Here is a 22,153-nt window from a genome sequence, read left to right on the forward strand (position 1 = left end):
CTCAAACCAACTCATCCTGGTGTCTGTGTCACTGCACAGTCACCAAGCTAGCAGCACAGACCTCTGTCACACTGCAATGACAAACTCATAGATTGGGGGGGGTTGGAAGAGACCTTAAAGAACTGACCCAAGAGGCCTTAGAGAAATGCACCTACAGGAGCTGAGTGTATCTGGGGGGTTTGCAATCCATCAGCCCGAGGTCTAGCAACAAAGGAACTGCAGAGCCAGCCTAGAGGAACAAACACACAGACATGCACAGAAATCATCAGGATGTATATTTATATGAGATATTAGGAACTGGAAGTAGTTTTAGTACTTGCAAATGGTTTTCTCCTTTGCAGGTCCTCAGCATGACTCAAATTATCTGACCAAAGCAGAAGCAGAGAATCAGAGAATGGTTTGGGTTGGAAGGGACCTCCAAAGGTCATCTAGGCCAACCCCTCTGCAGTCAGCAAGGGCATCCTCAACTCAAGCAGGATACTCAGAGCCCCAAACAACCTGACCTGGAATGTTTCCAGGGATGGGGCATCTATCACTTCTGTAGCTGACCCGGGACAGTGTCCCACCACCTTCAGTGTAAAACCATTCTTACATCTAGTCTAAATCTCCCCTCTTTTAGTTTCAAACCATCACTCCTTTTCTGCCACAACAGGCCCTTGCTAGAAGTCCATCCCCATTTTCCCTACATGCCCCTGAAGTACTGAAAGGCCACAAGAAGGTCCCCCCAGAACCTTCTCTTCAGGCTGAACCCCAACTCTCTCAGCCTGTCTTCACAGCAGAGGACTTCCAGTCTTGGCATCATTTCTGTGGCCTTCTCTGGCCCTGCCCCAACAGGGCCATGTCTCTGCTGAGGACTCCAGAGCTGGCCCCAGCCCTGCAGCAGGGTTCTCAGCAGAGTGCTGCAGTGGGGCAGCATCCTCTGCCTCCACCTGCTGCCCACACTGCTGAAGATGCAGCCCAGGACACAAATGGCCTTCTGGGCTACGAGAGAACTTGTGTCCAGCTTTTCATCCACCAGCACCTCCAAGCCCTGCTCTGCAGTACCAACAGCTCCCCATGCACTGGCTGCAGGCACACAGCCACTCCTTTTACACACAGAAGATCCACATTTAACTTGGTTATTCCATCACACTGCTGTCAGCACACCTCAGGGCTCATGCAAAGCACCCTATCCATTTCAACCACAAAGAGCCCAGGCTTTGACACTTGGTGTCTGACAAAGATGAATTTTTGAGCAATGAGAAAGCACAGAAGCATAGGGTGGAAAACAGCAGAGTGTCATCATCATCCTCACAGGATGCATCCCTTAACCAGCCAGGAAGGGCTCTCCAGCTGCACAAACACAGGGCAAACTCAGACAAAATCCCCTAATACAAACCAAGCCAGGACCCAACAGGACTGACATTCATGCCTGCAAGAATCCAATTTGTTTGCCATAAAAGTAGTCAATGAAAGTTCAGGCCATACAAGGGAAATGCTTTCCAACTCAAGCAAAACAAGCTGGAGCTCTTTGATGATCTGTAAGCTGAAGGCCTCCATAGACCTGAGTTTTATAGGAGTCCTTTATCTGTGTGGACAACTGAAACTGAAGCAACACCAGTGCTGGTCTGCTGATTATTTCCTTTCTGGAGAAGGGTGTTGCAAGCAGTCTGGTTTCTGTCATAATCAAACTCAAAGGAATTCTTCAGGCAAAAAAAAAAGTTCCCTGGGAACCAGGCTCTTTGTTCTGGTCAGATTCCTGAAGGAAAAGATTGTCTCCATGCCCATTCCCTCTTACAAGCATCTCTTGGGGCCCTCACAACAAGAAAGACATTGAGGTGCTGCAGAGGGTGCCAAGAAGGGCAATGAATGTGGTGAAGGGTCTGGAGACCAGGTCTGGTGAAGAGCAGCTGAGGGAAATGGGGTTGTTTAGTCTGGACAAAAGGAGCTTGAGGGGAGACCTTCTCACTTTTTACAACCCATTGAAAGGGGGGGCAGTGAGGTGGGTGTTGGCCTTAACAAGTCACAGGATGAGAGGACATGGCCTCAGGTTGCACCAGGGGAGGTTTAAGTTGGATTATTAGAAGAAAATTCTTCACTGAAAGGGTTCTCAAAGACTGGAACAGACTCCCCAGAGGTGCTGAATCCCTATCCCTGGGGGTGTTTAAAACATGCAGAGATTGATGCCAAGGGACATGGGCAACCTGATCTACTGTGGGGTGTCCCTGCCCATGGCAGGAGGGGGTGGAACTAGATGATCCTTGAGGCCCCTTCCAACCCTAACAACTCTATGACAATATGGTTTAGCCCCAGACTTGGTAGTGTCAGGGGAGGGTTGGACTCCATGATTTGGAAGGCCTTTTCCAACCAAAATCATTCTATAATTGTATGTAGTGGTGTATCACAAAAAAAAGTACTCCAGCAAGCTGCCCTCCAAACAGGAAAGCTTTCCCACATGGCCACAATGCTGTAAGGTGTGTAGACATGGCCTGGAAGATGCAAGCCTGAGCAATCCAAAGAATGCTATTCTGTGGGCAGGGAGAAACCTGGGTTTTTAACTTTGGCCTGACACATGCTGAAATGCCCCAAAAGCCATCAGCACAGCCCCACAGCAGCGTTTCACAGCAGCACCTTTCAGCTGGAGAAGTAATAAAACCACAAAAGGAAACAAACCACCTCAGGTATGTGGCAGAACTCACCCACATTTGGTGGCTTCCCATAGTTCACAGGTAGTTCTGGAGGTCGGCCTCTGTGCAGGGCTGCAAACGCAGATCCCTTCCATAGCGTGTGCCTGAAGTCTGCACCAGGAAGATGAACAGCAGGTTACTGAAACAAGCAGCCAAACCAGCTCCAGCTCCTCTGCTCTTCAAAACCAAGAGCATCAAGCACCCACTCCCAGCAGCCCAAAGTAAGATTTGCCTTTTTAAACAGTTTGTCAGTGTTGAGACTCCCAAGAGTTGCTACTCTGCTTCCTAGCTCCTGAGCAGGATGGCTGTGGATGGGTTCAGCTTTGAGTTGTGCTGAGTGAGGAGTCAAAACTGAGGGACAGAACAAGAGAACTCAAAAAGTGGGTGCACTTTGTGTGGAAGCAAGACCAAACTTGGGTACTTTTTTGAGTCCCACCACACAGAAGCCTTCCTTCTTCTGAGCTGTGCACACAGGCACACGCTTGCTCCCTCCAAGTGAGAGAAGTGAGAGGATTTTTTTTGGTCTTGCCTCAATAAAATCTGTTTTCCTGCAGTTGGTGGCAATATGCCCTCCCTTCAGATTCTCCTTTGCCCCCCACCCCCCCAAGAAAAATTGTGTGGGGCTGGGTTTTTTGATTATTTTGGTTTGATGCAGTCTCTTTAAAGCCTCTCCAGCGATCTGCTGCCAACTGGCTGCAGAGAGCCTTCTCTCCAGAACAATAGTGATTTTTCTGAGACTGTTCAGAGTGCCTCAGAAATTAGACCTGGATTTCTTCCATTTCTGGCCATCTGGAAAGGAGAGAAATGAGCTTCCACAATGAGTAAGGACTGAAACAGAAGGCTAGTGCCACAGATTGGTGGGTCTGTGCATCACCCTTTAGGGCTCTCAATATGAAGTGCAGAAGCTTACGTGACCCAAAGAGGCTCCTGAAAGCCCCTTCCTGCCTGAGACCCAAAGTGTGCCACAGGGTACTACAATGATACACATTAAAAATAGCACTCAGACTTCCTAAAATAGAGGAAAATAGCTTTAAATACTGATGGTAAATGGAAACTTCACCCTGCTGCACAACTGGAAGGAACAAAAATCCACTCTGTCAACTGTGAGGAAGGCTTGATGGTATTCCTGAGTGTTATTTACACACCAAGCAGCACAATGTCACAGCACCTTCCTCTGAAGGTGAAGAAACTCCACCATCAATCTAGCAGGAATCTCTTTGCAGTGAGTTTATCACATGGTTTAGGAAGCACTACATCTTGCAGTGATTAATCTAGCCTCTGTTCCCTAATTCACCTGAGAAACTTCTGGTTCCCTGCACCAAAACTGTTTGTCTTCTTTGTATTTTGTTGCTGTTTTCTTCTCAGGTGAATCCTGAATGTGAAGTGAAGGGCTGTTTCTCTGCAGACTTCCTTGAAACCCTGAAACTCTCTAGCCCATTCCTGGCAGAACAAGACTCAGCCCCAAAACTCTGCATAAGGAGCAGTGGCTGCCAGTGGCACATCCCTCCAGGTGATGCCCAGTGCCTCAGCAGAATGCCACAGGCCCAGTTAGCATCAGAGGGTGACTTCATAGGATGTGGTAAATTAAATGCTCAGCTGCCCCAGAAACAGGAAGGTCCTGCTCTCCCATCCCTGCTCCTCTCCCACGTCACCTCCAGCACTCCATCCTCCCCTGAGCTCATTTGATTCACTACAAGGGCAATAACACCTTTTGCAACATATTAGCTCTCTGAATCAGCACATCACAGGATCAAATAAGTTGTGGCTCTGACAGGGAAGAAGAGGCAGGGACATGGAGTGAGGAGGGAAGGGAGGAACCACTCTCTTCAATAGCAGATGGCTCTCAGATCTAGTCAGCTGTAACACCAACCTGCACTCTCGGGATCATTATCTCAAGCAGAGCAGGCTTTCAAAAGGAACAGGGCTGGGGCTTTACTCATGAAAGGCACAGGGGCTTGTGTTCAAACTAACTTTCAAGCAAGGACAAGCAGGAGAATCACAGAACAATCAGTCTCACCTCCTACCATCCTCTAAATGCTGCCCCAAGTCCCAGCCTGCCCTTCAAGCTGCCTGCACAGCCAGGGAATCAAATAATGGAACAAATGGAAGGAATTAGCCTGCAAAACAGCCCAGCATAATATATAAACTGCTGGGCTCTTCTAGAGCCAGGCAGGTGTAAATGAAAGAATGGCTGCAGTTTAGATGGATCCAATCTCTAATGCAGCTCACCACCTCATTTACACAAACACCAGAGTGCTGGGGAGGGGAGGCAGAGGAAGCAAGTAACACATTCAGGCAACTACAGGCAAGAGCTGCTGCAAATGGTGTTTTCAGCCAAAGAAAGGTGTGCTCCAGAGCCAGCAGCAACTGCATGACAGCAAGGCTGCAGCAAGAGCCACAAAAGGATGAAGGGAGTGGAACATCTCCCTTCCGAGGAGAGACTGAGGCAGCTGGGGCTCTTTAGCCTGGAGAGGAGGAGACTAAGAGGTGACCTCATTCATGTTTGTAAAGATGTGCAGGGTGAGAGCCCAGAGGCTGGAGCCAGGCTCTGCTGGGTGATGCCCAATGACAGCACAAGGGGCAATGGTGGAAGCTGAGGAATAGGAAGTTCCATGGAAGCAGGAGGAAACATCTTTTCCCTGTGAGGGTGACAGAACACTGGCACAGGCTGTCCTGGGCGGGTTGTGGGGTTTCCCCCTCTGGAGATATTCAAGACCTGCCTGGATGTGTTCTGTGTGACCTGCCCTGGGTGCTCCTGCTCTGATGCAGGGGGTTGGTCCGATGACCTCTCGCGGTCTCTTCCAGCCCCTAACATGCTGTGGGATTCGGTGAGGAATGCTGCCAAGCACAGGAGATGGCCCAGGGTCATGCAAACACACACAGGTAACACAATGGTGAAACACACAGGGGGTGCCTGTCAGAATCCAATTCAGTTGCAGAGCAGTTGAGACTCTTACCTTTTGCTGCCCTCAGGAGAGACTGGCGGCCAACACCGAGCAACGTCTGAACACCCAGGACACTCTGGGGGATCTCCTTGTCTAAAAGGGGTCCAAGTCTCTCACAGATCCTAAGCAGATAATCTGGAGGGATGTGTGCATTGACAGCCACCTAAACACAGAAATAAGACAGATGTTTGAGTGTGGGTTTAGCCTGATGCTTTAGTGTGGTTCATATGCAAGTGTTAGTGTTACTGAACTCAGGACCCCCGAAGCCCCCCTCAGAAGACAGTTTGGGTACAATTACAGTGACAGGGAGTGTTGAAAAAGCCCAGAAACTCCAGGTGGTCCTAGCTTTTGTTGTACTCTGGGATATCCCTTACCAGCAAACACAAATCCCTGAAACTCAAAGCTCCCACTGCAGTACTTTGATCAAAAGTACTGCCTGGAGACTCTTTAAAGTGGGTTTTTACCCTCAGTTCATTCTTTTCACATACAGCATTTCTTGCTTAGCTGAAAAACCCTTGCCAGACACTCCTGTTACTGTAAGGAGCATATGAGCTAAAGCCTGAAACCCTTAAATTCATCCTCAAAGCAACCTTCAGCCTACTGTTCTTAGCCACTGGGAACAAGGATCTGTAAGACCCACGTGTGCAGGCTCTGCTTCTGCTTTGTCATCTCTGGAAAACCTTCTTCTCCCCCCTTAGACAGAGGCTGTTTTTCATGGAGAGACAAGAGCTTCTCCCAGCAGCCTGTTCAAACAGCAATTAACTTCTATCTCATTATCCTGAGTGTCCTGTACTTGCCTGACTTCCTCTCCATCTACTGAGGGAATAAGCTCTGATGTGGAGTTTGTGACACTCCACACCAGAGTTTGTTTAGCTGCTTCACTACAGGACATGCAACTCCATCCATCTCCTTTTTAAAGCCCAACAGTAACAAGTCACTCAGCTCTCACATACCTGTGATTGATGAGGGGAAAAACTCCAAGCAACCCCAGTTTATTAGCATTATTCACACCTTTTGTCTCTGTTGCAATATCATGAAGAAATAGGCAGTCACAAACCAGGGTTTCTTTGTTTGTTTCACCAAGCCATAAACTAATGCCAAGTGATTCTACAGCTGACCTAAGGGGCCACAACAGTGCTCACTGCAAAGGAGTAACAGCAGACACATGTCTGCACATACCCCTCTCTCCTACATGACTGCTTCAGATGTGCTCAGCCACAGGTCAACACTGGTGACAGTGACAGGGCAGCTCCCTCCTGGGAGCTAGAATGATTTCCCAGATTGGCTAAAGCCATGACCAGCAGAGGGAAGAAACTACTGCAGCTCCCCTGGCTGGCTAGGAACACTGACAGGAGAAGGAAAAGGTTTTCTGCCAAGGAGAGCAAAGCTGTGATTCAGAGAAGCATCAGAGCTGGTGGAAAACAAGGTACAGAACCAATTGTACCTCATCATCATCCCACCTCCCCAGACCCCAGGGATACAGCCAGCCCCTGCCCCAGCACACACATCAGGCAGGAGGAGAAGGTAAGTGCTTGACTCAGACCTGCTGCCAAAATGGTGTTGGCAGAACGCTGTCATCAAACAGATGATGACTACATGTCATTGGGAAAGCATCCATCCTAATTGGGCAACTGCAGTGGTGCTGTGGGGCCCTCCACACTGACTCATGCCTTGTATAATCCAGTCACCTGAACTACCAACAGGAGCAGCACCAGCCCACAGACAAGACTTTAACCAAAGAAGAACCAACCAGGCAAGGCTTTTCCAACGGTGTGTACCAATGGGCTAACCAAACCCAACCCAAACTCCCCCAGTCTGACTGCAATCTTCACAGGAGGGACACAGGCTTCTCCACACAGCTCTCAGTCACTGCCTGTTACAGAGGTGGCTCTGGCACTTGATGGAAGCAGGAGAATCTGATCTCTGACCCAAAGGTAAACCTGCTGATTGCATTACCATGCTCCCACCCCAGGGCTTTCCACACTGTGAGCATCAAGGGGTGACTCTCTGAAAGCTGCCTTGCACCCAAACTGCATTCTCCAGCCAGTCTTTCTTTTTTCCCCCTCCCAGACCCTAGAATTCCAACATTGGTACCTCCCCAGCTGTACAGCCAGCGAAGCACCCAAGCACAAACTGTCTTCCATTGCAAATGATGTGATACAACAGAAGTCAAAATGAGCTCAAAGGATTATCTGACCTTTTGTATTTGCCTATTGTTCTTAACTCATTCCTCACACAGAATCATACTTGGGGGTTTTTTGTTGTTGTTGTTGGAAAGGACCTTTAAGATCAAGTCCAACCATTATCTAACTCCACCATGCCTGGTGCTAATATTGTAAGAGGCTTACTGCTACCAAGTACTTCATGATCCTGTGCTATCCTCCCATGTATGGAAAGGGCCTGAAAAGATCTGCAACAGAGGCCATTCCAAAGGGAGAAGCTGCAATTTAATAACATAGGAGTATTAAAGCTTTCTTCCCCACACATTTCTGATAATTAGTAACATGTTCCTCAGTCAGCAGCTGCCAATGCTAGCAATTTATTAAGCCCAGGATGAAAAGTGTAAGAAGAGTAAGCAAGCTAGAAGCTCTGGAATTTTACTTGTAGGGTAGGGGAAAAGCCCAAACCAATGCACTGCCTCTGGAAACAGACCATTCCACAGGAAGCCCAAGCCATTCTCCTAGTGCAAGGCAGCAAAAGGCTCTCTTTTCACTCAGGAGCACAGTGTCTTGGAAGCATTGCTGTTATCCTGTGTTGAGAGAGAGGTGCTGAATTAAGCCTGGCAGCAAACATCCTACTGTGGAGACACAGCTCAAGTTACTGGACAGGCAATGCTGATCAACTCTCCTCAGACACTTCAGAAAGGGACTTGGTGGCTTAAAGATCTGCAGAGTAAGTCACAGTTTTATAAACAAATAGCAAGGGAAGTGAGCATCAGCACGCAGACAAGGAGGGAGGAGAGATCTGCTTGGCTCCTGGAGCACAGGGCAGCTACCTGCACATGCCTGGTGGTCATTTGCCCAGGCCACCCAGCTAGGCAGCTCAGGGTAGCAGGCACTGCTTGACCAGTGTGCCCAGACCAGAAAAGTTAATCCAGAGTGAAATCAGCTGAAGCATCCAGATTTTAGTGCAGACTTTTCTCAGGCTGTAAGCTGCTCTAAGTGCCATTTAACACGGAGCATACAGCACAGAGCAGGCCCTGCAGCAAGGTGACCATTTGCTTTATTAACACACTTTCCTCACCAGATTTGCCAGCTGCAATCAGAAGAGGCCACACCACAGAAGAAAGGCTCTATCACACTTCTCTCCCTGCATATTTTCATGTTTCAACAAGCCAGAACAGCCCAAATTAAGTGGCCCTTGCTCTGAATATTATCACTGCTGTTATTAGCAAACAGTTCCATAGGCAGGCAGCAACAGCAGCAAATTCTCCTGGAGAGTCTGTTCCACAATAAATTCCAGATAAAATGCTCCAACCACAGCCCAGAGCAAACCCAGCAGTTCTATTTTCAGGTTCCCTAAAGAACCTGAAACAAAACCCCTTCCTTTCACCTCTGTCTGAGATAGCTGCAAATGGGTTTCCAGCATGTGTCCAAAATGTGAAGCTGCAGGCACCCAGGTGAGGAAAGCAAAGACTCCCAACTCAGATTTTCATCAAAGAGAGGATGGAAAGAGGCAAAACTTAGGATCAGTTAGAGCCACACCTCTTACTATATGCTACTCCAAGCCCCACACAGCCAAATTAAACAAGGGCAAGGACATTGTCACCTCCTCAAATGCATCAGAAAATGTTTTAGAGAATCATCAGAAAATCAGAGACATTATTGACAAACAACAGAGGCCCAAACCATGCTTAACAAAAGCTTTTGAAAGAGAGTGTTACAATAACGCAGAAGAGCTGAAAATGTGCTAAGTGAGAACAAGTTCTGCACCCTGGGACAAAGTTTTGTTGCCTTAAGATGTGAAAAACTCTGCAAAGCTTCCAGTGTGAGAGCACAAGAAAGCCACAGTACTGCAGGAGAGTTCTGACACAGTAACCACACAGGTCTTGGGTATGAAGACCTCCACATTTTGGTGAAGTGAATTCCTTCTCTTCAAAAATCCCTCTCCATAAACAGCCAGGAGTGAACGTCCCCACAGTCAGGATTGTTTGAACCAGTATGCAAATAAGTTGCTACAGTGATAAGCAGCTCCAAGTAAAGAGCTATTAGTGAAGTCACATCAGGGCTAGGAGAAAGCCCTACTCCTAGCCTTATGCTTCTGCTGTTGTATCACCAGGCAGTCTCAAAGGCTGCCAAGCAGAAGGTCTTCACTGGCCAGCTAAGACCACAGGCAAGAAGCTCGTCGATCCCTCAAACAAACAATCTCACTCCCATGGCAGGACTGCTGACAACTCCTCCTCCAAGGAAGGTTTCAATAGACAGCAAACAAACAAAGGGGGAAAGCCTCTTTGTGTGTTACTACTCTAAGATGCCTGTCTTCCCAGGGATGGGGACCAGGTAGCTCTGGACAAGTCTCTTTTGGGTGGGAAGACCAGCAAGGCACTGCTTCGAAGCACAGACTATATTTGACACAAAAGCTGCATGTCAGAAGCAATGCAGGCAGCCAGGCAGACCTCTGAAGGCTCCTTCATGCCCAGTCCCCTGTGGCAGGCTGGCAGCTGTGCAGCAGATTTCTAGCCTCTAAGCAGTGGTACAACACTTCCCTCGTTTGCCAAAATAGCAATCAATTATCAATCAATTGACAACTACAGCGAAAGGCAGGAGAGGAGACCAAGAGGACCAAGGCAGCTGAGCAAGCAGGAAATTACTCAAGACCTCAAACATGGAATCTCAGCTAAAGGAAGCTCAGATACTGGCCCTGCACAAGATGTCAACAGTATGCAAATGCACAAGGATGTAAAAAGCCATTATGCACTGCACTGCCCCAGAGAGAAGGGGCTGGAACTACCGTGCTACCAGATGACATTTTCCTGTGGTGACAGAACTGTGACACCTCTCCACAGCTAATGCTGGGATTGGCAAGAGCTATAAATAACAGCACCTCAGACTCCAGCCAGTTTTAAATCAATGCAGATGGGCAAGGCAGAAACTCAAAGCCAAATCCCCTAAGCTGTTCCATACCAGCACAGCCGTTCACAGATGCAGCTTCCCCACCGCCCAACAATAGCCGGGTTTTCTCTTCTGCCTGAAATGAAGACGTATCTTCAGCACAGAACAGGCTGAGCCAGGGGAGACAGCCCATCAAAAAGTCCCTGAAAGATCAGCCCAGAGCCAGTCATCTTTACCAGGAATAAACAAAGATAATTTCAAACAGCAGTCCAAGGGGGGCTGCTCTGATAATGGGAGCTGGTTCAGCTCGACTCGCCTGTGCAACAGCTGCCTCCGCGCTGAACTGCTGTGGTTAAGTTAAAATAGGAGCACTAACTGCTTGCGAGTTGGATGTGCTCGAGGTTCAGCCTGCAGAAGGCTGTGAGGCCACCTCATTGTGGCCTTTCAGTACCTGAAGGGGCCTGTAAGAAAGACGGGGACAGACTTTTGGCAAGGCCTGTTGGGAGAGGACAAGAGGTGATGGTTTTGAATGAAGAGATTTAGAGTAGATAGAAGGAAGACATTTATAATGCCGAGGATGGTGAGACACTGTCTCAGGTTGCCCAGAGAGGCTGGTAGAAGCCCCATCCCTGGAACCATTCCAGGCTGGGTTGGATGGGGCTCTGAGCAACCTGATCTAGTTGAAGACGTCCCTGCTCATTGCAGGGGAAGTTAGACTAGAGGAGCTTCAAAGGTCCCTTCCAAACTAAACATTCTGTGATTCTATGACTCAGAGGGAAGACAAGGTCCCTTTCCTTTGCAGCTACATTTTGTGTCTCAAGCCCACTAGCAGTTAATAACAAAGCAAAACTTCTCTGGAGTACACCTGAGAATTACCTAGAGAGGCAGTCCCATGTTGCACAGAAGTACTCTGAAGTGGAAATCAGCAGAAAAGACAAAGGAAACACAAATGCACCTAAGCCAGTGTCTATTCTCTGCGTGGTTTTGCTTGCTGAGTAGGATTCTTGGTAGTGTGTCTTCAGTTACTCTTCTACTGTGCAGAAAAGGCATTTGAAGTAAATTATTAAAATAAAAAGAAATCTCCAGAGTTTTCAGATCTTGAGGAACAATTTGAGTGAAGGGGAAGTAAACATTCCCCAGATACAAGTCACTTTGCAGGTGATTATTTCCATTATCATTTCCAAAGGTACCTACTCCATGGCAGGAGTATTGGTGTATCTTCTGAACCATACACCTGAACAGCCAAACAGAATGGACAACAAAGCTGGAACCTTAGTAATGAGAGCAAGAAATGTTTTCCCAGGTTTGCCAAAAGAAGAGCATCAAACAAAGACAAATAAATAAATGAACCCAGCCTGTTCTGGGCTTGCAACTTCTCCTTAAGTTCCATTATCTCAGACCTGCCTGACCTGTGTCGCTGCAGCACTAGGCAGGGATGGGAACTGGATTTGGAGCTCTGTCTGGAAGTGTTCACAGAGGAGAAAGGGCTAGGAAAAAAAACCCAAAACACCACCACAAAACAGCAAGTGTATCTCCAACTGCTAGCTTCTATCATTTGGTTTTGGTTCATTATGTGACTGAGGTAATCAAAACAAAGGCCAGAGCGACTTGTGTTCGTCACAACCCTGGCTTTGTTCTACACAAGACTTTCAGGCATCCAGCTGACCCTGAAGTCGAGTAGTGGAAGTTAATCTACAATCATATGCAACCAAAGGTCCAAATTCCAAATACCTCAGACCCCAGACAATGAGAGGGGAAAAAGCCTTTCTTCAGCATCCTCAGCAGTGAAAGCTTCAGTCTGAGGATTAACAGAGAGAAAAACTCAGTTTGTCCTAGCCAGCGTCAACCTGCCTCGCTGCAGAGGTTTATTTATAGTCCTGTTCCTCACTGTAAATCATGATAAACAGTTAAATAATGCCAGATAAAGAAGCCATCTCGAAGGACTGCTTAGTGTTGATCAGTTCAAGACAGAAAAAGAAAGCCTATGGTTAATTTTGGTTAATTTTACACATGGAGCAACGTCCCATGAATTCCAAGCCTCGCTTTACAACAGTTTGTCCCCTGTTTCTGGAGTTGGAAAGAAAAGGACAGTGCCATCTAACACACACAAAAAGGCTATGAAGCTTTGCTATTCAGGCCCCCCAGGATGAAAGGGGGGTGAAGCATATTTTACTGGTTGGTTTCTTTTTTGGCTCATTTTAATCAGGTATATTATGTCTGAAACCAGATTTCATGCTGCCACTGTCAACATTCCTCTCGGGTACCAGGGGTAGTCACAGGCTAAACCTGACACAGGCTAGAGTTAGATTTCAGGCTCTGTGAAAGCCTGTACAGCATTAAAATGTGTTGAGTGCAGTACTTGCTCTGTCTGTTCACTCAACATCCCGCCCCAGAATCATCCACAAGAGGTATGACGAAGCACAACGTTCATCTTCAATTCTTAATACACGTTGGAAAGGCAAAGCCAGCAAGAGCAAACATCTCGTCTCACTGCTGAGGAGCTCTCCCCTCTGCGTCTGAGCTGCTAAAATATTGCTGAAGTGGGAAACTAACTCTTGAGCAACCAACCAAACGGTTTGAGCAACGCTCACGTCAAGATTCCCTATCAGCACTGCACCGTGCTCGCTGGGAGAGGTAAGGACAAACTTTCAGCGGTGCCACATCTCTGCAGTGCATGAAGGGTCTAAAAGCTCAGTGAATTTACAGCGTTCCAACTGCACAGTGCCAAATCAGGACTGCACATTACTACCCAGGGAAGAAAACGAGGCCATCTGCACCCTTCGGAAACAAACCCAAAGGAGGTTTCAGTTGGGATGCTCTCACTGCGAGGCCAGGATGAACACACACACATCCCACGGCTGCGAAGGGACAACCTCCATCCCCCTGCACCAGGCCCTTCTCGGCAGCACCGAGGGAAGCTGACCTTCCTCAATGACAGATGTTGGTAGGCTTTGCATCCAGCAAAAGCAGCTGCTCCATATACTTCACAGCGTTTAATAGTTTCGAGGTTACATTTTCAAAAATAGAAGTCAAAACCAAACCAACCAACCAACCAGCCAAACAAAACCCCTCTCTGATATTAAAGCAGGCCCAGCCTTCCCGCACAGGCTGCAGCCGCAGGCCAGGAATCCCTGAACCAGCCCAGCAGCCCTGCCCGGCGACGGGCCCGGCGGCACGTCGACATGTAATCCCCCACCTCCAAAGCCGCTCGCCCAGCCCCGGCCGCCCCCCGCCGCCGGCCCATGGCAGCAACCCGCTCCCGGCGGCCTCCCCTCCAGCCCACGGGGGCCGGCCGGCGGCCGGCTGGGGTTTAGCCACACCGCCACTTCCGCGCGGCGGGGCTGGGGGGCAGCCGAGCCCCGGTCACCCCCGATCGCAGGCAGCCCCGGGGCGGGGGGGAAGTGTCAGCCAGTCCGCCGCCCCGTGGGGCGGAGGGGGCACAGTGGCAGCTCTCGCACGGTTGCCAGAAGCCGATCAAAGCGCCCCGCCGTCCCCGGGCGGGGGAGGCCCGGCAGGCCGTGGGGAAATCGCCCTGGTTCCGGCGGAGAAGCGGCGGCCGGCGAGGGGCTGGCAAGACGGCGGGGGGCACGAAGGGGGAGTCCTGCGCCCCCCGCCCAGCCTGCCCTCCCTGCCAGTTCCTCCGCGGCGCCGCAGCCAATCAGCTGCAGCCTTTCATCGCCTCCCGCCGCTCTACAGCTTGCAAGACGCGACGCCATTCGCCGGGCCGGGCCCCGGTACGTGCCCTCAGATAACCCTCCCGGCCCCACAATAGCACGTCGCAGTCAGTCAGCACCAAGCAGCCCCCGCCGCCGCCGCCCCGGTCTCTGTGTGTGTCCCTATCCCGGGCTCGGCCGCGCCACCCCTTCCCTCTCTTCCGCACTCCTTGCGGCCCGGCGGCAGCCGCGGCCTCGGCGGGGCACAGCCCGCAGCCCCGTGAGGAAGGACGGGGCGGGGGTGGGAAGGGAGCGGCGGCCGGGCCGGCGGGGGGGAACTTGTCGGGGAAGTAGGGGAGTGAAACTTGGCTCACCAGGTCCTCGAAGCTGCGGCGGTGCTCCTTGCCCTGCCAGTCCAAGCGCCGGGGGATCAGCTGCGGGAGGGAGACGGGGAGAGGGGAGGAAGGACGGGGACGGCCGTCAGACCCCAGCCGGCCCCGTGCGGAGCGATCTCTCCCCGGTGGAGCGAGGGGAGCCCCCGCCGGTGCCAGTCCGCCCCGGGGAGGAGCCCCTCCGCCGCGAACCCTCGGACCCGCCACCCGCGGCGGGGGGCACCCGCGCCTCCCGCGGGGTCTCCCGGAACCCCGGGAGGAGATGGGCTGGGTTAGATCGGGCAGGGCAATCCCCGACACCCCCTCCCCGTCTCGAGGGCTTCCCTCGCCCTGCCGGGACAGGAGCCTTACCTGGTGCTCCTCCAGCTCCTCCACCAGCACCTGGGGACAGATGGACACACAGACAAACACACAAAGGACGTGAGTCCGGCGCCCGCAGCGCAGCGGCTCCCCCGCCCGCCGCCCTCCTGTCCCGTCCCGTCCCGTCCCGTCCCCGCCCGCCTTGGCCCGGCCGGAGCCCCCGGCTCCCCGCTCACCTGGGCGGATTTCTTGCAGGGTCCGGACTGCAGGAACCGGGCGATCAGGTAGTAGAGCTCTGCGGAGGGGCAGGCAGGGAAAAAGAAGGGGACACGGTCACAACGGAGCGGCGGGGAGAGGGCGGGGGTGGCCGGCGGGGCGGAGGGCAGCCCCCGCCGCCAGCGATACCCACCGGCTTCGAGCTGGGTCGGGGCGGCCGCTGTCGCCATCCTCCTCAGGAGGCCCGAGGGGGAGGGGAGGTGGCAGATCGCGCCCCGGGGAGACGCCGCTCCTACTGCGGCCGAGCCCCCATGGGGAAGCCCAGCTGGCCGTGCGCGGCGCTGGCCCCGGTCCGGCTCTCGCCCGGGCTCATCGCATCGCCGTTCGCCCCATAGATATTCCGGCCCGAGAGGCAGCAGCGGAGCGAGGTGCAGGGCGCGCCGCCCGCCGCACGGGGGCGGTGCGCGGCTTCACGAGAGGGGGAAGCGGCGCCGGGAGGCGCGGGGAGGGGACGAGGCGGAAGTGGTGGGCCGGAAGGGAGGGACGGTGACGCAACTGGGGCGAGACGCAGGAGGAGGCACTTCCGGCCGGGGCTCGGGGCCGGGGTGGCGCAGGTGGCGCCGGGGCCCTGCCTGGGCCTTACGCCATCCCCGCCGGGCAGGCTGCCACTGTGACAGGAGAAGGAGGAGGAGAGCCTGGCCGTCCTGCCGCCCCGCCTCTCCGCGTCTGCGTCGGAGCTGCAGGGCCTGGAGACGGCCTCTTGCCCTGCCGGGAGAGGGAGACCCCCAGAGGCCCGGGAAAGAATTCTTTATTTGAAATAAAGCGCAGGGTTTAGGGATCTGCAGTTTCTCCTCAGGCAGGTGGAGGCGCAGAGCCGACACGGGTTTCATGGAGGGGCGCACGCAGGAGAGGGCTGCGTGGGTGGAAGGCAGAAGCAGAGAGCTACACAAACCCCCTGCCTCCTATTGAGAGGGGCCTAGCTACGGGGAGAGGCGTGAGGAGGTGCTTGGGCTGTGGAACAGCTGCATGGTGTGCTGCCGGACGGGCTGATGAGTGTCATGGTATCATAGTATCAGTCAGGGTTGGAAGGGACCACAAGGATCATCTAGTTCCAACCCCCCTGCCATGGGCAGGGACACCCCACACTAGATCAGGCTGCCCAGAGCCTCATCCAGCCTGGGCTTAAACACCTCCAGGGACAGGGCCTCGACCACCTCCCTGGACAACCCATTCCAGGGTGGACTTGTTTAACGCAACACAAAATGTAGACAAAAGGAGTGAAGATAAAAGTGCTGCGGTACCATCGCGTGGCTGTTGGGCAGCTCGAGAAGTGCCTGCATACTGCAGAGGAGCCACTGTGCTGGGCAAAGCGCGGTGGCAGTGGTGGCACAACGCTGGCTTACACGGGAGAATGCTGCTAGCTCCTATGCATTAGCAGCTTGCTGGTAAAGTGGCAGAAACTGAACGGAGCCTTCACAAGATGCTTCCCCGGGGGAAACCGTCTCCCTTAAGAGCTGCTAATGAGTTTCAGAAAGACCCCACCCTGGTAGCTCTTGGAATCTTTTGAAGGCAGGCTCTTTGATCAGCTCACCCCTAGCAGACAAAAGGTGCCACCTCACCAGGCGCCAGCCTCGTGGCTTGCTGGTAGTAACACCTCTCCCACCTTTCCAGCAGTACACTGGAGCCGCCCGAGCTTACAGCAGGGCTGCTTCTTGCGGGAGAGGCAGTGCAGAGCTGCGGTTCTCCGAACAAACTGCCGGCCAGCGGAAGAGCCTGCCGGTATTCCGTGTCCTTTGAGGTAGTGTTTCTCCCACCTGTCTTCAGAACCGAGAACTGCAAGCTCATCTTTTCGTACGTGGTGGGAATGCAAAGGAGAAACCACAGATGATGTTTTGTAACGTGCCCTGAAAGTCCCCATCAGACGTTCTGTGCTCAGAATTCTATGCCAGGAGGAAAGGCAGTGCTGTAAACACCCACCCTGGTGTGTCCTAGTGCCAGCACTTACCCAATGCATTTCTTCATCAGTGGGACTGGTTTCCTCAGCACCTTTTGGGCAGTGAATCACTGAAGCTCTCATGATTTGCTTTTAGGGTGGCATCACCCTCAGTTCTTTACCATGAGGGTAGTGGAACCCTGGAACAGGTTGCCCAGGGAGGTGGTTGATGCCCCATCCCTGGAGATACTCAAGGTGAGGCTCAAGGGGGCTCTGAGTAACCTGATCTAACTGAAGATGCCCCTGCTGTCTGCAGAGGGGGTTGGACTTGATGGCCTTTGGAGGTCCCTTCCAACCCAGGCTATTCTGTGCTTCTGTGAACACCTGAAGCTGCAGCACCACTGTAGGCAGGATTGTGCTTTTAGGGCCTCTGGAGCTGATGGGAATTTCTACAGGAACTAAACTGAGGTGGAGAATACTCCCAAAATAAACTCATCTGTCCCTTGCCATGCTCTTGCCACACCATCCCTACTGGAAACCTCACCACATACTCTGCCTCATCAATAAAAGGCCTTGTAGCTCAGTGCTTGGAAGTGCTCCAGGAGGCCAAGAAGGCCAGCAGCACCCTGGCCTCTGTCAGGAATACTGTGCCCAGTGGGACCAGGGAAGTGATTATCCTGGGCTGTGGTGATGCTGCACCTTTAGCACTGTGTTCAGTTTTAGAGCCCTCGCTCACAGAAAGACACTGAGGTGCTGAAGTGTGTCCAGGTGAAGGGTACAGAGCACAAGATTGCCGAGGAGCAGCTGAGGAAGCTGGGCTGCTTTAGCCTGGAGAAAAGGAGGTTGAGGGGAGCCCCTCTCACTCTCTACAAGTGCCTGGAAGGCTGGAGCAAGGGGGTGTGTTGGGCTCTTCTCCCTAGTAACAAGTGATTAGGCAAGAGGAAATGGCCTCAAGTTGCTCCAGGAGAAGTTTGGATTGGATATTGGAAGAAACTTTTGTACTGAAACGCTGGAACAGGCTCCCCAGGGAAGTGGTTGAATCCCCAGCCCTGGAGGTGGTTAAAAGGCAGACAGATGTACTCCTGAGGGTTAGCTCCAGACTTGGTAGAGTTAGAGAATGGTTGGACTCAGTGATCTTAAAGTCTTTTCCAACCAAAATGATTCTGATGCACCTTCCTCACAGCCCAGCTGGATTCACACAGCAGCAAGAGAGAAGCAGGTTAGTAACCACCCAGCTGTTTGTTGTGTGTGTGGCAGGGCACAGGTACCCAGCCCTGGCACCCTGCACTCAGGTCGAGCACAAGCAGAGCCTTAGTCATGCCCGAAGCAGCTGTTGTGTAACTCTTCCCTTGGCCAGGCTCCACCAGCGCCATCCTGGCTGTGCTTTGCTGCTCTGCAGTGGCTCCCAAGCCTCCTCCCGTGTCACTGCTTCCCTGGCACCTCAGCTTCCTACCCTTAACGTTTTCCCACTTGCTTCATTGTCCCCTAAGGCTGCAGCAAGGACAGTGCTGGATGCCTGTTCCCACCCTGCTCCCAGTTTTTCCCCTTGGGGACTTCTCTCTCTGTGAGTAATGCCCATCCTCAGGCATAGCTCACATTCCTCGGGAGCTGGCCTCCCCAGCACGCTGCAGCTCCATGACTCATCTCTTTCTGGATCCTTTGCATCCAAGAGGCAGCTCTCTGGGGGGTGGTGGTAAATCTCCAAGGGAAAGCAAGGCTTTGTGGCTGTGCTTATTCATCTTGCTCCAAAGCAGAGCTCTGTTATTTAAATGCCAGCAGAAGCGATGGCAGCGAGGAGTGAAGAGCAAACTCACTGGCAAGGTGATCTCCACTGCTGAACAGCAGAGGTGTGGAGAAGCAGAGGTGCTTTCAGGAAGCTGGACTCTGACAGCTTCTTTCCATGCTGCTGCTTAAAAAAATATCATTGCAAATAAGAAATGGAAAGCTCTTAAATGATTTTGGCATTCAAACACCCATTGCTTCCACTTGCTGAGGCAGAATGTCTCCAGGGCCAGGGCATCAACCACATCCCTGGGCATCAACCACATCCCTGGGCAATCTGTGCCATTATTTCACCACTCTCACTGTGCAGAACTTCCTCCTGGGGTCCAGCCTACATCTCCCCTGCTCCAGTTTCAAACCATTGCTCCTCACCCTGTTCCCACAGGTCCTTCTAAGCAGTCCCTCCCCAGCCTTCCTGTAGGTCCCTTTCAGGTATTGAAATGTAGCTCTAAGGTCTCCCCAGAGCCTTCTCCAGGCTGAGCAGCCCCAATTCTTTCAACCTGTCTTCATAGGAGAGGTTCTCCATCCCTTTGTGGCCTCCTCTGGACCCACTCCAGCAGGTGAGGTTGCTCAGACCCCCAGGTCAGGCTGGCTGGGACATCTATCACCTCTCTGACCGACCTGAAACAGCTGCTGGATATTCTACAAGATCCACTCCATGTTTTCTGCTGGCTTAAGGAGTGAGTGTTGAAATTCCCTGCTGCATGATGCTCCTCTTTCCTCTAGATGGTGCCCAGTGCCCAGGAGCTGGCTGGAGCACTATCCCATAGGAAAGGCTCCCGGGGAGCAGGCAGGACGCCGCTCTCCTTTGTTTCTAAACCCGGTTGTGTAATAGTTATCTAAGTTGATAAATTCCTTGTTCCACGGGATGTGAATATGAGGCCTCTTCATCCTGAGAACGTTCAAATCCCTTCATTAGAGCCTAAAATGCCACCTGCCTGGGCTGTTCTCATCTGTGACTCCGTGGGCTGATCCACATCTTCTGTTCCTTATGGCAGCCATTAACTGGCGCTAGCTGCTGCTGGGCTCTGTGCAGCGCTGCTGCGGCTGGGGGAGCTTCCTCTCGGCCTAGCTTTCAAAGAGCTCCTTTTCCTCTGGATGCCAGCTAAGCCTGTATCTGTGCCTCTGTCTCGCACAGAAATGCAGGATTTCAGATGTGGATGGGATGCACAGGGAAATGGACAGCAGCGATCTGCGGCGCCCAGAGCTGCCCGAGCAGAAGGAGCAGGTAGATGATGGCAGCATCCCAGGATGGACTCAGCAGCACTGAATTCCACTGTCACTCCTGGCAGTGCTTGTACCCCACAGGTGCTGCAAGCAGGGAGACTGCAGTGAGTTGTAAGTGGCCAGGTAATGTTTGTTATTGTTGGGAGCACAGCTGCCGACAGCTGCCCCCCTCTCCAAGGGCCTGATTCTGACTCCCTGTCCTCAGGAACCCCCCTGCTTGGGACTGAGGCCCCATCCCCAACCTTTTCCAGCCACCTGGCTTAGCCCTGGCTTAGCTGCTGCCCGGCTGGGGGGTTACCATGGGCACCAATGGGCCCTCACCCCAGGAATACCACCCAGTATTTGAGGAAAGGGCTAGCTCAACAACTTCAAATCTTGCTAATTGTTGGGGGGGGGTTAATAACCTTTTGATGTTTGGGTTGTGATTTGGGGTTTATCTTTTTTTAGGGCCAAATCTTGCATTTTTTGGCTTCCTAAAGTGCCCTGGAGACTGACACAGTGGCCCAGGATCCAGCTGCAACTGGGAATTTACCTCCTCTCCCCCTGCAGAGCTGGACAGGCAGTTTTCAGTGGAGCTCCTTCAGCTAAGTGTATCATTTAGGCACAGTTCTGTTCCTGTGCATCCCATACCCTCTCTCTGTCCAGTTGTGAGGATTAATAGGTCTTAATTCTTTTGTCAGCATGACAAAGATGTGAACTACCCTTGGTGAAGGGTTTGCAGGAGGTTTAAAAGTGCTGCTTTTGTTCAAATAAAAAGTTCCACAGCAGTGTGAGGTGAGCCTGGTGTTTGTCAATATCCATAGCTTGGAGCCATGAAGCTCATTAGTACTTTTTTTTTTTTTTCCCCCCTTGGGATAGTCTTATAAAACTAGAAATTAAATATGAACTTCTGAGGTGAAGGATTAGGGAAGTGCCTTGAGTAACTTTGCCCCCAGGAGTGTGAGTTTCTGATGAAGGCAAATCACATCCTGGGCTGCATCAAAAGCAGCGTGGCCAGCAGGCTGAGAGAGGTGATTCTGCCATTCTGCTCTGGTGTAACCTCACCTGGAGTGCTGTGTCCAGCTCTGGGACCCCCAGCGCAAGAAGGACCTGGAGCTGCTGGAGCAGGTCCAGAGGAGGCCACAAAGATGATCAGAGGGCTGGAGAACCTCTCCTGTGAGGACAGGCTGGAAGAATTGAGGCTGTCCACCCTAGAGAAGAGAAGGCTCTGGGGAGACTTCAGAGCAGCTCCATGCCCCTCTTATGCTGGGGGCACCAGAACTGGACACAGCACTTCACATGAGGCCTCCTGAGATCCATCACCATCATGAGCCACCCCTTCATCCTGCTCTTTGTGTACCTCCACCATATTCTCTTCCAGACATCTCTTCCAGTTTAGAAAGCCCTACTCTGTTCAACCCCACAATGTGATTTTTGCAGACCATTACTCCCTTGCCAGGTATCTTCCCACCTTTTTCTGGGTACCCATCCTGCAAAGAGAGGCTGAAACACATGGCAGACCAGGGGCTGGTGCAGTGCCATAACAACACTTGTTTGGCTTTGCACTCTGTGCCCTCCCTAAGAATTCCTCACGGTCTGTTTGCCTTCCCACTGCCTCTGAGCACCCTGTGCAGCTCTCTGAAAATGTCAGTGCAGCCATGCCAAGGTGTCCTCAGCGAGCAGGAGCAGGTCAGAGCCCCTTCCTGTGTGTCTGGAGTCATTTGCATGGGTTTGCATCCATCCAGGTTGAGTTTTGTTTGTCAGTTTGGGCCTTGAATCCCAGGCAAGGGGGTTGGAAGCAGGATTAATGAGTGTGGCAGTTTCATATCTCAGCACTTCCTCTGCAGCTCTCAAAATGCTGTCCCACACAGGAATTCTGTTCCTGCTATTGTAGTTTATTCAGTTTAAAGCCTCTTGTAGTGATTTGCAGTACAGGATGAGTTCTCCATCTTATCCCTCATAAAGAAAGGCTTTCACACAGTCATCAGATGGTTTAGGTTGGAAGGGAC

At 52.0% G+C, this 22,153-nt stretch overlaps 1 protein-coding gene and 1 long non-coding RNA gene across 2 annotated transcripts in view; one reads left to right on the forward strand and one right to left on the reverse strand.

Moving 5' to 3' along the window:
• Positions 1-15,674, reverse strand: part of BRWD3 (bromodomain and WD repeat domain containing 3) — a 74,372-nt gene extending 58,698 nt beyond the window's left edge. Inside the window, exons 1-6 of the mRNA XM_068157645.1 lie at positions 15,417-15,674; positions 15,244-15,302; positions 15,059-15,088; positions 14,690-14,749; positions 5,624-5,774; positions 2,679-2,777 (exon numbers count right to left, since the gene is read on the reverse strand). Coding sequence (XP_068013746.1) covers positions 2,679-2,777; positions 5,624-5,774; positions 14,690-14,749; positions 15,059-15,088; positions 15,244-15,302; positions 15,417-15,453 — 436 coding nt within the window. The 5' untranslated portion in view covers positions 15,454-15,674. The remainder of the gene's footprint in view (positions 1-2,678; positions 2,778-5,623; positions 5,775-14,689; positions 14,750-15,058; positions 15,089-15,243; positions 15,303-15,416) is intronic.
• A 1,796-nt stretch (positions 15,675-17,470) lies between these two features.
• Positions 17,471-20,922, forward strand: LOC137450760 (uncharacterized). The gene is made up of 4 exons (XR_010989627.1): positions 17,471-18,375; positions 19,451-19,618; positions 20,077-20,276; positions 20,613-20,922. It is a non-coding gene; the product is annotated as an uncharacterized lncRNA (long non-coding RNA).
• Positions 20,923-22,153: the final 1,231 nt, after the last annotated feature.

The sequence above is a fragment of the Melanerpes formicivorus genome, unplaced genomic scaffold (assembly GCF_026170545.1).
Source record: "Melanerpes formicivorus ecotype bairdi unplaced genomic scaffold, bMelFor1.0.p_v2 SCAF_37, whole genome shotgun sequence".
Lineage (NCBI taxonomy): Eukaryota > Metazoa > Chordata > Aves > Piciformes > Picidae > Melanerpes > Melanerpes formicivorus.